This window comes from Neofelis nebulosa, chromosome 9 (genome assembly GCF_028018385.1).
Source record: "Neofelis nebulosa isolate mNeoNeb1 chromosome 9, mNeoNeb1.pri, whole genome shotgun sequence".
Lineage (NCBI taxonomy): Eukaryota > Metazoa > Chordata > Mammalia > Carnivora > Felidae > Neofelis > Neofelis nebulosa.
In genome coordinates, this window is record NC_080790.1 from 129,020,814 (window position 1) to 129,037,302 (window position 16,489).

The 16,489-nt window shown below is 54.0% G+C and overlaps 1 protein-coding gene across 2 annotated transcripts in view; it reads right to left on the bottom strand.

Annotated features, from left to right (window-relative positions):
- PREX1 (phosphatidylinositol-3,4,5-trisphosphate dependent Rac exchange factor 1) overlaps positions 1-13,860 on the bottom strand; it is a 187,636-nt gene extending 173,776 nt beyond the window's left edge. For both annotated transcript variants that reach the window (XM_058685886.1, XM_058685885.1), the window contains exon 1: positions 13,505-13,860. In XM_058685886.1, coding sequence (XP_058541869.1) covers positions 13,505-13,717 — 213 coding nt within the window. In that variant the 5' untranslated portion in view covers positions 13,718-13,860. The remainder of the gene's footprint in view (positions 1-13,504) is intronic.
- Between the last annotated feature and the right edge of the window lie 2,629 nt (positions 13,861-16,489).

The window sequence follows — 16,489 nt, forward strand, 5'->3', positions numbered from 1 at the left end:
AAGGTCTGTTTTAATCAGCTCTGTGTCCTCAGCAGCTAGCACTGGACCTGGGCTCACAGCAAGAGCCCCCCGCCCACCCCACAACCCCAACACACACACATACACACGCTTATGACCACTAAGGTCAGAGAATCTGACAGCAACGTTTCCCAGAAACACAGGAATCCTGGGGACACACAGGACAATCGCCGGACAGGAGTCAGGAAACCTGCGTTCAAACTCCGTCTCAGTCACAATCTCACTTGGTAAGCCTGGGCCAAGTCAGGCTTGGAACAGCTCTGAGCCTCAGTTTCCCCTTCTGGAAGAATAAGAAAAATGAGACGTGAATTCGTGGTCTCTTCCAGCCCTTCCAACCCGATTCTAGGATTCTAGCTGCCAAGGATTTATTTGGGGTAGTAAAAACCAAAAGGTCTAAACCAAGGTTTCTTCAGCCCTCAGTTACTGAATCAATACAGGAACTGGCGGCTTGAACAAAGACGATGTGCGTGGTCTGTCGCTTTGGAAAACTGAAAACCATGTAAACACACAATCTAAGACGGATGTTTAAGTAATAATAATTGTATTAACATGATGTTGTTGCGTTAGGAGGATCACTGGAATTGTAGCTAATACACGGGAAGCACCTACCACGTGCAGGGCAGTGGTTTGTGAGCTTCACGGATTTGTGGACTCATCTAACTCTCCCACTGACCTAGGAGATGCACTATTTCCGGAAAGAGGACACCAAGGCGAACACGGGTGAAGCAGACGGCCTGCATGACACAGCCACGAAGCACCTAGGATCCGACCCGGACGGCGGGGAGCCGGGGCCCCCGTGTTTTGTCATGAAGCCCTCAAAGGCTCAGTGATGAAGAGGGCTTAGCGGAAACCTGGGAGGAACCCCACAGAAGGGGCCAGAGAAGCAGGGGCCACACGATATCGCGTGTGCACTACGGTCGCCCCCAGGCTAAAACAACAGCGAAGAACACGGAGGGAGGGTCACGGGGACACTGCCTATTTGGAAGGGTCCTGATTTTCTCCACGTGCTACAGTGAGTGCGGTGACAGCAGAGATGGCCAGTGCGTGGCGGGTGTCCCTGGAAACTGACACCACGCCAGCGAATCCTTCCTCCTCGGCGGCCACGGGAGAGGAAGCCCCCCGGGGGCCCACGTGCTTGCCTGCCCTGGACTGCGGAACCCCCAGCATCGACAACGGGGCCAGAAACCCCGCAGGCGCTCGATAACATGTGCGGCGGAATCCCGCAAGCCTATCGGGTAGGAACAGAGATTTGCCCATCTTACAGCTAAGTAAACTAAGGCCCAAGAGTCAGCTGCCCAAGGTCACAGAGCTGGGGAGCGGTGGCCGAGGACAAGCACGGGCAGAGCCACGTCTCAGTGAAGAGTCTCTACCGCCTGCACACAGGGTCAAAATCACACACAAAATCACCAAGGAGACATGATCCACGACTGGACCCCAGACTAGGGATGGGAGGGGAGGGGGACCAGATGTGCCAAGGGATCGTGTGGGCATGCGGGAGCCCTCGGACTCATATGGACACGACTCAAACGTCCCCCCGTCCTCCCAAGTGTCTTGGTGGCTAGATATAACGATGTTTTGGGGGAAAGGGGTGAAATATGAATTTAGATTGTAGAAGTGTATAAATCCGTATTGATGTTAAATTTCCTGATTTTGTTCAGTGCACTGCAGTGACACAACACTGTCCACGTTCTTAGGAGACACATGCTGAGTTATTTAGGGACACCACACCCGCAACTACTCTCAAGTAGATCAACGCGATAATAATAACGTGAACGTGTGTGTGCATGCATGCGTGTCTCTATGGGGCTGGGGGAGACAGGTGGGAGAGGAGAAAGAGGAGAGTTAAAAGCAAATGTGGGGTGCCTCGGTGGCTCAGGTAAGTGTCCGACTCCTGATTTTGGCTCAGGTCATGATCTCACGGTCATGGTATCAAGCCCTGCAGCAGGCTCTGCGCTGAGCCTGCTTGGTATTCTCTCTCCCTCGCTGCCCCTCCCCTGGTCACATGCACACGCTCTCTCTTTCTCTCCCTCTCTCAAAATAAAAAATAAAATAAAAGCACATGTAGTCAACAACTGCCAGCTGGTGAATCTGGATGAAGGTTATACAGGGGTACTCTATTCTTCAACATTTTTTATTTATTTATTTTTTTTTTTGGGACAGAGAGAGACAGAGCATGAACGGGGGAGGGGCAGAGAGAGAGGGAGACACAGAATCGGAAACAGGCTCCAGGCTCCGAGCCATCAGCCCAGAGCCTGACGCGGGGCTCGAACTCACGGACCGCGAGATCGTGACCTGGCTGAAGTCAGACGCTTAACCGACTGCGCCACCCAGGCGCCCCAGGGGTACTCTATTCTTGACGTGTCAAAATAAAAAGTTACCAGAAAACTGACTTTAAGAAAATGTATTAAATTGGGGCGCCTGGGTGGCTCAGTCGGTTAAGCATCCGACTTCAGCTCAGGTCATGATCAGGTCAGTGAGTGCGAGGCCCACGTTGGGCTCTGTGCTGACAGCTCAGAGCCTGGAGCCTGCTTTGGATTCTGTGTCTCCCTCCCTCTCTGCCCCCCTCCCACTCATGCTCTGTCTTTCTCTCTCTCAAAATAAATAAATAAGCTTAAAAAAAAAGAATAGAGAGGCACCTGGATGGCTCAGTCGGTTAAGTGCCTGACTTCGGCTCAGGTCATGATCTTGCGGTCCCTGAGTTCGAGCCTCGCGTTGGGCTCTGTGCTGACAGCTCGGAGCCTGGAGCCTGTTTCGGATTCTGGGTCTCCCTCTCTCTCTGCCCCTCCCCGGCTTGCACTCTATTTCTCTCTCTCTCTCTCAAAATAAACATTAAAAAAAACTTTAAAAATGTGTTAAATTACTCATAAATAGGGCATACTACAGTTTTATGTCTAGACCCCTGTACATATGTAGAAATACATGATAGGTACAGCCAGGCATATTCACAAACCATTTCACCATATTTGCCTCCATAAAAGAGTGCTTATAGCTGAACAGACACAGACATAAGGGCATGTGCTTTTGACACAGACACCACCACCATATTTATCGCCTTTGTGACCAAGGTGAAATAAATCTTAAAAACCACCTAACAACAGTCCGGCCAGCCATCGACTGGTGGCTGGGACCACACAGAGCTCCCTCGGCCCTCCTGGTGTGGTAAGGGCAGCAGGCCAAGGACACCAGTCTGTAGCCACTCCCCACACTGGGGTGCACCCTCCCAAATCAAGCCAAGGCCACTCGTTAAGAAAGCAGCAGGAGAGGTGCCTAGGTGGCTCAGTCGGTTAGGCATCAGACTCAATCTCGGCTCGGGTTGTGATCTCGCAGTTGGTGAGTTCGAGCCCCGCATCAGGCTCTGCGCTGACAGCGCGGAGCCTGCTTGGGATTCTCTCTCTCCCTCCATCTCTGCCCCTCCCCTCTTTGTACGCACAGGCTCTCTAAATAAACGGAACAAACAAACATTAAAAAAAAAAAAGGAGCAGGAACCAGACAGTGCCTCCTCCAACTTTCACTCAACCACTCCCTTGACCAAAGCTCACGAGAGCTGGGTGGTGGGGGTTTATCAGTGAACACAGCAGTCCAGGCAGCCCACACCCACCTTTGGCCCTCAAACTATCTTAGCCCCAGGCCCCCAAAAGTCTGCACAGAAGTATTTAGCAGTTGCATCGGTCACGATAATCCTATTCTATAAAACATAAACATGGGTACAAAGCAAAAGCCATTTTTTTCATTCCAAAAATATTTAATGAGCACCTACCACAGGCCGGGCACGGTTCTCAGTGTCTAACAGACAAAGTGAGTGGAACAGACAAACGCCCTATCCTCTTGGAGCTGACATTCGCGTGAGTGAGACAAACAATAAACAGTAAGTAAGTCAGCCATCTAGTGTGTCAAGTGGTGGAGAAGACTCCCGCATGGAAGGGGCACGGAAGGGAAAGGATAGGAAGTGTGCAGGTGGGGGTGGAGGACAGGTTTGAAAGGGGGAGGGAGACCTCCTCAGGAACATGCCAGAGTGAGCCCTAGGGATACGGGGGAAGAACATTCCAAACAGAAGAGGCGAGAATACCCTGAGGCAGGAGAAAGGGCACACGTGGCTTGGGGGCGGGAGGGAGTAGGAGCAAAAGGAGATTCTGGATAATTGCACAACTTGGCGAATATCCTCAAAAGCACCGAATCATACGCTCTGCAAGGGTGAGATTTATGGTGTGTGAATCGCGTCTCAATTAAAAGAACCGTACGTGGGGGCGCTCAGGTGACTCAGTCAGTTAAGTGTCTTGATTTCAGCTCAGGTCATGATCTCACAATTCGCGAGTTCGAGCCCCGCATCAGTCTCTGCACTGACAGTGAGAAGCCTGCATGGGATTCTAAGAATCTCTCTCTCTGCCCCCTGCCCTCCCCTACTCTCTCTCTCTCTCTCTCTCTCTCTCTCAAAATAAATAAACTAAAAAACAAAACCAAAAATCTGCAGGAGAAAGAAGAGAAACAGGAGAGGGGACCTGAAAGGAAACAGGGACAGATCTCACAGGACCTTCCAGGCCATCCTGAGACCTTCACTTCTACTCAGAGGGAAGCGGGAGTCTCGGGAGGGCTCTGAGCAGGGCAGTGGTATGAAGTGACTTAAGTTCTAACTGGCCCCCTCCGGCTCTGTGTCTGGAGGACAGAACGGGGCAGGCCCGGGTGTCCTTAGACAAGCCACTTGACCTTCTGTGCCTCAGTTTTCCTCACCTGCAAAGTGGGTCTGAAAAATACACACACACACACACACACACACACACACACACACACACACACACTCACACCGCCCAGGGCAGAGGTGAGAGCTACAGAGGAAAACGTTGTTAAGATGGTATTATGAGCGGAGGTAGTTTTTAATCATGCAAATTAGTTTCCTGAACAGAAAACAGGGGGTGCCTTCCTCTCTCACAGGAAGCAGAGACCCGTCGTGTATCAACAGCCATCTCCCCAGCGGCCACCAGCACAGCCTACTGACACCCTGGCCATGAACAGGGACCCAAACTCCTCTTTGGGTGTGGTCAGCTCAGACACAGTACTCACTGAGTACTCAGTACTCAGCTGAGACCTAGATAGGGGACAGAAATGGCCCTGATTCACACAACAGCCTTCCCAGACAGAGGGTCTGGGGATCTGCCTGGCAAGCAGAAAGTGTGGTCCTCCCTCCTGGGTGAGCGTCCAGGCCAGAGACAGGAGGTGGCTGCTGCGATCTTGGGAAGGCCCTTGCGCAGTAAGACTTTCAGATCATCAATCAGACGAAGCCACACCCCAGCTGAAAACCCTCCAGGGGCTCCTCACCCACTAATAAAGTGCATGAGTCTCATGCCACACCGACTTCCTCTCTTCAGCTCCACCAACCTGGCCTCTTGCTGTTCCTCAAACAAGCTAAGCATAGTCCTGCCTCAGGGCCTTTGCACATGCTGCCCCCTCTACCTAGAACACACTTCTCTCAACTACAGCTGGCTCCTTCTCGGCCTCAGGACTCAGCTCAAAAGCCACCTCTTCAGAGAGGCCTTCCTTGGCCACCCCATCACAAGCAGATGCCACTACCCCTATCACCAACACACCCTCATTTTACTTCCCTTCTTGGCACATCCACTCGCCAGCTGAGTAGACCTAAGCAAATCACTCTCTCTGGGCCTTAGTTTCCCCATATGCAAAACAGATATATGAGAGAACCCCCTACAGGAGAGGGTTGTTGCAAAGGCTCAAAGAGATAATCCATACAAAGCACTCAGCACAGGACTCAGCACACAGTAAGGCCTCAGCAGATACTATTATTCCATCTGTTGCCACCTTCTCAAGTGACCTCTTTGTATTGTCTGAAGATTCCACGAGGGCAGGAACCTTGTCCATCTTGTCCTGGCCATGTGCCGGCACCTAGCCCAGTGTTTGGCACACAGTAGGCATTCAATGTGCGTTTATTGAATGACTAAGTGAACCAGTGAATGAAAGCACGGACTGCCCACAGCCCGCTCTGGGCCTGGCCCCGCTCCTTGCAGAAGCTTCCCACCACCCCCCTGCAAGGGCGAAAGTACGAGACCCCGGATCCTGGTGGCTCATGGCCACCCCACCTGCTTCCACCAGACTTTGGTGGCCCTAGTCCCGCCAGCCTGAAATAGCCTGGCCTCCCCTGGCCCAGAAACAAGGGATCGTCTGTCAGTCCCACCCTGGGGAAGGAACCAGGCGGGTAAACACAGATTGAGCGTCCGACCACAAGACAAAAGAGGCAAACCCCTCTGGTCCTCAAGGAGCCGGGAAAATAAAAATAAACTGAAAAATCTACATAGGGCTGGGAGGCTGGAGGACTTCCCTTCTTTCTCAGGGCTTCCTTTCGGATAACAGGAGAGCCTGTGGCAGGTAGTGGGGCGGCTGTGACCTTGGCTCAGCACTCCGCTCTGCAGGCACTCCCCGTGGATGATGGGGAAACCAGGACTCAGAGACGCAAAAGGACTTGCCCAAGGTCACACGGGGGCAGAGCTGAGATTTGAACCCAGGCCGTTGGGTGTCTAGAATCCATGCTTTTTCTTTGTTTGTTTGTTTGTTTGTTTGTTTGTTTCTTTTTTGAGAGAGAGAGAGCGAGCAGAAGAGGGGCAAAGAGGGAAGGAGAGAGACAATCCCAAGCAGGCTCAGCATCGTCAGTGTGGAGTCCGATGCAGGGCTCGAACTCACAGACCGCGAGATCATGACCTAGGCTGGAATCAAGGGTCGAAGGTTTAACCGACTGAGCCACCCAGGCGCCCCTAGATTCGACGCTCCTAACCGTGAACCTGAGACAGACCGCTGGGTGAAAAGAGCAACCCTATCACACCACTCAGGTAAGCACGTACACATGCATACAGTCACAGAGACGGCACAGATTTCTCATGCTCCGAGATGTGTGCGTAAAGGCCCCAGAATACGGTGCAAAAGCAGAACTGGGGGTCAAAGGTTGGCAGCCAGTCCCCCTGGGGGCCATGGGCAATATCTGGAGACCTTTTTCAATGGTCCCAACTGACGGAAGGGCACTGGTGGTATCTAGGGGGCAGAGGCCAGTGCTGCTGTGAAGCATCCTACAACTCACAGGACAGTCGCCACAAGGGAAGATGATCCCGCCCCCACCTTCCAGTGGGGCCAAGGGTTAAAATACGGACGATTCACCACAGACCAGCTGCTAGGGCTGAAATGCCCCCTGAGGAGCCTCTTTAAGGGGGACCCTTGAGCCAGGCTAAAACTCAAATCCTGGGAAAAGGGCGAGGGCCACCCCAGCCTTCTCCCAGAACTCTCCGGATGGAACCCTGACCGGCCGCAGGGCCGCCACCCTTGACCAGAGCGCACCTCCCTCTGGGGGCCACGACTTCTACAGGGAGTCCCTCTGGGGCTTCACAGGCAAAACAAGGAGATTCAGACCCCTGCCCTCTCCCCCCAGCTTACTCTCATGTTCTATGTCTCCACAACTCTGGGGCAAGGACCAACTCTGGCCTCGCCCTGTGCCCCGGGGGAGCAAGGCATGCTGGTCTGAGGACCTGTCCACCCTGCCTACCCGCCACCTGCCACGATTCCAGCCAGAGAGCTGGTGGCCGTTGGAAAAAAAAAGGATGAGAAATCACAAAAATCTGAGAGGTCAAGTTCTTCTGCAGCCAGGCATGACCTGCTTCAGAGACAATTCTTGCACAGGTTGGGGGGGGGGGAGGCTTGGGAGGGGGCACCGTGAAGCAAAGAGAATGTGGGTTTGTCGATCTGAGGGAGTGGCCAGAGCTCAAGAGGCCTTCTGCTCAGTGGACTCAGGGGGACACCCTCTAGGAAAGGGGTGCCCGGAAGCCTCCAAAGGCCAAGGACACCAATCCCATCCACCTGCTTTTTTAAGTGACAGATAAACGGTTATAAGGGAAAACACCCAATCATGGTGAATGGGCTCTAGGATGCTCACCTGGAGAACACCCTCACTCAAATGCACGAGATGCAGCATCTCTGATGGGTCAGCCTTCTCCAAAGGCCAAGGGCCACATGTGCCCTGTTGACAGCTGCATTTTCCTGGCCCAGAACACTGCCTGCACACGGAGACACTCAGCCCAGATTTCTGCGTTTGCCTGTGTGAAGCTCTGTTCGCCCCACACAAAAGGTGCCCCCTCCCAACTCCGGCTGACATTTAGGTTTTTGTCATCAAAAGACTTTCACTGACTCCCTAATGATGTTGTGGCCTAATACAAAGTGGCCTGGCCCAGGTTCTCCGGCATCCTAAAAAGCTCTGATAATTTGGACCTTCGGGCTTAATTCTTCGCCCACATGGGCAGCTGGAGGTCTCACAAAGGCCGTTAATTTTGGTCACGAACACAGCATCATTTTGGGTAGTTCAGGAGAACGGGAAAGAATGAGGGTTCTGCAGCCAGACTACCTGGGTCTGAGTCCCAGCCCTGTCAGGCTGTGTGACCTTGCAAAACTGACTTGGCCTCTCTGTGCCTTGGGTTTCATCTGTAAAAATGGGACGCACAATAAATACCTAGCACTTCTGAGTTGATACACAGAGAATGCTCTACACAGGGCTGGTAAACATTTAGAACTTTATTATAAGTGTTAGCAAATTATCATTACTGAGGTTACACTAGCCTGATAACCATGCAGGAATGCAATTCTCTCTGTCAGAATTTTGTAACATATATGCTCATACACATGTGCCTGGTTTGATATGAGAAGAGTATTATACATGAGATTTGTGAGTGCATTTTTCCTTTCATTATCTTCCTGCTTGCTTTTCTCCACAAGAAACACATCCTTGTGTCCTTTTCCCTAAGCTCCTGTAATGTGACATATACAACGGACATGTGTATATTATGACTTCTGTTTATTTTCCCAAAGCAGAATTGTGTCACATACGCATCTCAGCATCCTACCTTTTGCAACACACCCTCGTGAACATCCCGGAAGTCACCGACCGGGTAGGTCATTCTGTTTCGGTGACTGCAGAATTTAAAATGTGTCCCTCACCTCCACCCCCTGGCATTTCTCTCTAGTGAGAGACTGGAAGCAAAGAATCTTTAAAAAAAAAAAAAAAAAAAAGCAGTGACAACACAAAACCACAGTTTCTTCTTTTGGCAAGCAGAGCTCCAAAGAGAGGAAAAGCTCTTGTCTCCAACCCCCCAAAAAAGCAGAACCACAGAAAGCATTCTGGGAGCTTTCTGCCCACACCCCCTGATCGTCCAGGACCATCCCCCAGCCGGTGGAGGAGACCCTCTGGGAATGACAGGTGTCTGTCCTCCATCAAGGGAGCCCTACGGGGTCCTGTTGACCAACCCTTACCCAGGGGTCTCTCTACGCATCCACCCAGGCTCCCCCTCTCTTCCCACCACAGCCGCGTTGGCACTTACCCCAGAGTCTCCTCACTTGCAGGCAGGAACCCAAAACCAAAATCCAACCAAGAAACCGGTGAGCCCAAGGTTCACCTGTCCTCCTCTTTAAGCGGGGGAGCCCCACGAACCCCAAACAGACAACCCTCTCCGCCCCCCACTGCTGTACGTCAGCAAAACAGCCACCATAGCATCTGAATACCAACTGCGCGTCTGGCACCCTTCAAACGGCTTCGGCGTCAGGCTCATTGAGGCTTCATAACACCCCTAGGACACAGGTGCTATACTGTTCCCATTGTGCAGATGGGAAAACTGAGGCACTGAACAGGCTGGTGGCATGCCCAGGGCCACGCACAGTCATTGTGGGGTAAAGCCAGGATGCGAACACCAGCAGCCTGGCTCCAGAGCTCCACACTCAACACTCCCTTCACAAACAGCCGTGGAGCACGGAGGAGGAATCTGGCCGCCTGCCATTTCTATTCTTCTATAGTTCTGCCCATTCTGCGGAAGAGAGAATGGGAGCCACGGAGGGGAGTAACCAGGGAAAGCGCAGGCAGAGGGTCAGGATATCACAGAGACCCGGGTTCGAATCCCCGTTTCGCCACCTTAATAAATCATGGGCCGAGGCCTTTCTGAGGCAGAGGCAGTCTGTGAGGCGTCTAGGGACATGAGCTCTGGGGTGGCCAGCCTGGGATCAGATTCTGGCACGGCTGTCTGCGTGACCCAGCTCACTGAAACTATCTTCGCCACAATTTCCTCATGTGTCAATGGGGCAACAGCAGCACTTTCTTCATGGTGGTATTGGAAAGATCAAATAAGTTGATACATGTGAAGCGCCCAGAGCAGTAAATTATGAATCAGTGTCAGCTCCTACCCACTAACGACTGTAATTGTTATTATCATTATTGACACTGACCAAGAGCACACAGGGAGCACCCAACACGGTCAGGGCTTTCTAAATGTTGAAATCCAAGGCTCTGAGTCAAAACCCAGGGCACTTTCTCCCACCATTTTTGCGGGGTCCTCCAAGAAAGACCCAGCATCTCTACAAGAGGGCTCTCCTTGCATTTCCATGACCCTTAAATAAACACACACAAAACAAGGCACCAAGGCTATCAGTCCCCCTTGGAGATGGGGAAGGGGTGCAATCCAGTTCCTGAAGGAGGTGAGGAAAGATGGGGAGATTCTGGAGGAACCACAGAGCCCCAGAACCGGAACCAAAGAAAACCACTGGTTCCGGAGTTTAGATGGTCAAAAGGAAATTCGCTCAGGCTCCCTGTCCTCTTTTCGGTGCTGACTCAGACCTCACTTCCTCCAGGGAGCCCTCCCTGACTACTCCTGCTCACTTGATGCTGAAATCCTAGAACCCTAATCATCTATATTATTTAATTACCATATAACAAAATAAGTAATGATGATACTAACATTTATATGCCTTACTACCTACGAGGCAGTGTTCTAAGTGCTTTATATATATTTATATAACTGACTTACACTCTTAAAAACCCTGTAAGATAAGATCTATTATCAGCTCCTACTCCACAGATGAGAAAACTGAGGCCCAGAAAGGTTAAGCCAGTTGCCCTAAGGTTATACAGCCCCAGGACTCAATCCCAAGCAGTCTAGCTCCAGAGCCCAGCCTCATACTTGGATTTCTGTAAACATCCACTTTGCCACCATGGACTAGACTGTCCCCTCCTTGAGGGCAGGAACCCACCAGAGCTGGCCTTTCTGCATCTCCCACAATTCACAGTCAACCACAAAGCCTTCATTTCTACTGACAACAGAGCCTTGAAACTAGGGACCCAGGGAGGCCAGGGAAGCTCTGCCCCATGGAATTAAAAGCCGGGAGGGATTACCAAGCATTCTTCCCTTACCAAGTATAAAGGCTCAGAGGAGCGAGTGGGAAGACAGAAGAGACCACGCAGGCTGCCAGCCTGGATGCGTGGAAAGCCTTGGTAATTAGCAGTCCCCGAAGCGAAGCCCTGGGTTTTCCAAACCGAAAGGCCTTGGGTGGTTTAGGGGGCATTTCTGATGGAGCAAAACAAGAGAGGCCTCCTGTGGCTCACAAACGAGGTATGTATGGCTGGTCAGGTTACACAATCAGTCCATTTCTGGCAACAGCTTGGGGACACCCAAAAGGACAAGGCAGAGAAGACGTCTGGATTCTCCTCCCCTTGGTTTACAGGTGGGCAAACTGAGGCCAGGGCAGGTATAGCAGGACTGGTCCAAGAACCAGCTCATCTCAGAACCGACAGGTCAATCGAAACAAAAACTGATGACCTCAATAATGTGGAAAATACAGAAACCTTTTTTTTCTTGTTTCTTTAATAATAAGAGCCATTGATTCCAATCAATTTCCATTATTCCAGCAACCTCGGACTCTACAAGTGGACAATTTAAAACCACAGTTAACCCTAACACGATCTGTATCTGCTCTGAAATGCACCACACCATCTAGGCAAGGGCGTGGGAGGGAGAGATATATTTTCTTACCCATTAATATAAAAATTGGTTTGTCTTTCCTCTTTCCTTTCCTGACTGAGGAGCAGGGAGTGGCTCAGAAGGAGAAGTGAGGAGTTCCCTAGAATTTGACATTGCCCAGAGATAGAAACTACCAGATTCCTTTATTTATTTATTTATTTATTTATTTATTTATTTATTTATTTAAACTATGAGAGAGGGAGAGAGGCAAAAAGAAACACCAACCCTCTCACAGGCCTTTCTAGAAGGGTCCTTTAGCCAAATGGTTTTCAATGCCACCACACAACTCCCCAACCCCTCCCAACACACACACACACACACACACACACACACACACACACACGAACACACCTCTTTTCACAGAGAGAAGGGCTCTCTCCTCCCCGAGTTAGAACTCGGACCTCACACAGCCTTAGCCGTACCTCCAAGCCAATGGGGACCCCAGAGGATGCCAGAGTCTCCCTCTTTCCCTTGGCAATTGGGAGCTGCACAGCCTGGCTCTGGGGTCTCTGAAGGAACAACCACCGCCCCCACCAGCCCTTCCTTAACCAGGATTAAAAGACTTCCTAGAGCCAAGAAGGGAGTAAATGAGGTCCCAGCAGGAGGCAAGGAGATTAAAGCCCTCGGAGTCTCCTAACTTCCACCCAGGCTTGGCCCCAGGCCCACCCCCTCCGCCCCCTGGCCACTTTTCTCACTTCCCAGGAGAGTAGGGAAGTGGCCCCTTCCTCCCGCTCACAGGAGAAAAGAACGATGGAAAGAAAGGAAAAGAAGAAAAAAGAATAGAAAAGGAAATGCAGCACAGGAGTTTAGAACCCAGTATCCCCAATTAACCAGCTGTGTGATTCTAAGCAAGTTACTCAACCTCGCTGGAGCTAAACTCTCCCATCTAAAACATGGGGTAAATACTCGTCCCCACTTCATGGGCCACTCGGAAGGTTAAACCTCCTGATGACACATGTGGGCGCCTGCCACAGAGTAAGCGCTGGGCTGTTTATTTTAGAGAGTCTGATGCTGTGGTTTTGCCACTTAGAAATAGGGGTGGGACCTGGACTGCCAAGTCGAGAGTTCGAAACCCACTCTCCCCAAACTCCAACAAAAACGCGTGCACTGGGGAAAAGGGTCCTACCCCGAGGTTTTGTGGGTTTGTGGGATCTCCGTCCCTCTTCCGGGCACTGGGTTGTATCCTACTCTCGGAGGGACGCTGGGCTCTAGGATGTCTAGGAGGTGTCCCGGAGTACTCGGCGGTGCACTAGGCGGCGAAGAAATCCCCGGGAAAAAAAAGCAGGAGCGAAAGCTCCCGGCGCCTGGGTCCCAGAGCCCCTGCCTCGCGGATGCAACTAATTTTAAAACTATTTGAAAGGCGGGGAGGGGAAAAGAAAAAGACAAAAGGGCAGCGTGCAGGGGAGGGGGGGAACGGAGTGCGGGAGATCCCGAGTCGGGACTCGGACCGCCGGCCGGCCAGGGAAGCGACAGCCCGGCTCCGGGGGAGCCCGCATCTCCCCACCTCTCCGCGCGCCCCGCGAGGCGCCCCTGAGGCGACTCTCGCGACCCCCAGGGACCGCGGCCACAGGTAGTGGCGACCGCCCGGCACTGGAGGCCCCCGCGCTCCACAGCGGGGCTGGCGGCCCGGGCAGAGGCTGTCCCCGCGCGCCCCGGGCGACACTCACCGACTGCAAGAAGCGCAAGGTGCCCACGTAGTCCCTCTCGGTGCCCAAGATCTCGTTGAGGACGCAGAGGCGGAGGCGCAGCTGGCGCTCGGACTCCCGGGCGGCCGCGCACGGGCCAGAGCTGGGCGCAGGGGCGCCGGGGACCCGGGGGTCCGGGTGGGCACCGTCCCCAGCCCCGTCGCCGCTGGGATCGCTGCCGCCGGGTCCCTCCATTCTAGCGCGGCCGCGCGGCGCCGACTGCTTCCCCCGCGCGAAGGTCGCGCCGAACGGCGACTCAGGCGTCCAGGCGCCCCATCCCGGACGGGGCGCGCCGGCGGGCCGGGCTCAGCGGCGGGCCCGGCGCCTGGCGCGGCGGGCGGGCGGGACTGGGGGCGGGCGGCCCGGGCCGGGGGCGGAGGCAGCGCGCGGAGGCTGGACAAGGGGCGGGAGGGGGCCGGCCCTCGGGGCTCCCAGACGGCGGGCCCCGCCGCCGCCGCCGCCGCCGCCGCCGCCGCCGCCCCCACCGCCCAGGGAGCGTCTGCCAAGTGCCACGCCGTGCTCGGGCCGCAGAGGCGCTCCGCGCGCGCACCGGGCCCCCTGGAACCGCGCCGCGGCGCTCGGCGGCTACGTCGGAAGCTCAGCGCGGTCGGAGCGGGGGCGCCCCCGGGGCGCTCGGGCGGGAACTCCCCGGAAGGGGCGCCGCGGAGGCCGCGGGGCCCGAGGCGGCGCGCAAGCCGCCGCCCGCGCGCCAACTCCGCGCCCGGACGCGTGGCCCCCTCCCCCGCCGCGGGCTACGCCGCTCCTCCCCCACCCCCGCCACGCGCGACCCCCCCCGCGCGCAGGCACACGCACGCAGGTCCGGCCGCCGCGGCCGCCCGCTGCCGCCGCTCGAGCTGAGCGAACCCCCGGCTGGAAAAGCTCTCGGCGGGAGCCGCTCGGGGGAGCCAGCCCGCCCGGGCCCTCGCGACCCCGCCGGCCCCGCGGAGAAGGAGGGGGCGGCCCCTGCCCGGCCGGTGCCAGCCTCTGGGACACGTAGCCCTGTGGGTGCCCTCGGGCGCTGCCGCGACCTTGGGGAGGAAGACGCGCGCCTCTCCGGGTCCCTCCCTCTCTCTTGCCCTCTCCGTCCTTCCGTTTTTATCCCTTTTTTTCTGAAGTTCTTTGCCCCCAGGAGACGACCCTGCTCTTTCCACCTTTCCCAGAAGAAATTATGATCTGCTCTCGAATTACTAATCAAGGAGCAGCTGCTCTGCCCGCGGCCCCCTCCCCACCCACCACCGGGGATAAGGCCTTGGGAAACCCGGCCGCTAGTGCAGGCTGCTCTGTGTGACCTTGACAAGCAGCGGGACCGCTTGACAAATGTCCTCACCTGCCTCACGGGAAGGTATGGAGAGGTGACCGAGCGCTGAGGCCTGGAGTAATCTGCTCAGATTCGATTCCCATCTCCCTCGCTTGCTAGTGGGTGACCTTCGGCTGGTTTCCTTGCCTCAAGAGCCTTAGTGTGGGGGCGCCTGGGTGGCGCAGTCGGTTAAGCGTCCGACTTCAGCCAGGTCACGATCTCAGCCAGGTCACGATCTCACGGCCTGTGAGTTCGAGCCCCGCGTCAGGCCCTGGGCTGATGGCTCGGAGCCTGGAGCCTGTTTCCGATTCTGTGTCTCCCTCTCTCTCTGCCCCTCCCCCGTTCATGCTCTGTCTCTGTCTGTCCCAAAAATAAATAAAAAACATTAAAAAAAAAAAAATTAAAAAAAAAAAAAAAAAAAAAAAAAAAGAGCCTTAGTGTGCTCGTCGATACAATGGAAATAATCCTCGCACCTGGCTCATAGGGGCCCGCACAGGGTTATGTGTTAGTCCACAGGGCATACTTGGAACAGTGCCAGTACCTAGAAAGTTCTCTATTTTTGTCCTTTATTATTATCATTGCGTGTGTAAACTGCCTTCTTGGCCGGCCCTACTCTCTAAATTGTCCACACAACTCTTAATGTTCCCCTGTCACACACCGGGGATTGTATTGCCTCTGCAGTGGATTAGCTGATTCATATAATATGCCCCCTCTAGACCGTAATCACCCTCTAGCAAAGAACATGACTGTTTATTTATCTTCTGTTCCAAACACCCAAGACTGTTCTCATAATGGCCTGGGTAAATGCTGCAAGTTCCTCAGGACACGGGGAGAGAGTGGAGTGGCTTCTGCCCTCTAGGAGACGTTTCTTTGGGATCGGGGACAAGGTGGCATTTGATCTGGGCCTTGAGCGAGTGAAATCTGGGCGGGTGGGAAGGGGGATGGGGGAGGTGAGTCTGGCAGGTACAAGTGGTGGAGTCAATTATGTCCAGAAGATGGCTGACTCCCGAGGTTCTCAGAAAATTGCAGATGTCCCTGAGTAGCTCTGCTGTGTGACCTTAGACTAGTCACAGCACCTCTCTGAGCCTCAGTTGCCTAGTCTATAAAACGGGAGTCTTTGTAAGAGGGAGAAACAACGAAAAACATGTACGTAAAGCAGGGTTTCTCAACCTCAGGCTATGGACACGTAGAGCCAGAGAAGTATTAGTTCTGGAGAGCTGTCCTGGGCGTTGTAGGCCGGTTCAGCGGCACACTGTACCCCCCAGATGCCAGGAGCACTCTCTCCCCACCAGCAGTTGTGACAACCACAAATGTCTCCAGGCAGTGCCAGATGTCCCCTGAGAGACAGAATCTCCCCCAGTTGAGAACCACTGATGAAAGTTCCTGACACAGATAGCTGGCACACAGTAGGTGCTCAAGCAGTGTTAGCCTCCTTCCCAGCTGTGACCACTGGAGATTAGCTTCCACTTCAGATATTTGTCTCACACGCAGACACAGATCCCATGTTATATCCAAGAATTGGCCCACACTGCCAAAAGGACCCCAAACATTTCCTCATTTGTGGATGGCGCCCACCCCTGGCCCACCCCCATCTTGTCTACAGTCTGATTCCTCTGGGACATTTCATCCCCAATGAAAGATACAACATTTAATGTATCCCTTAAGCTCTC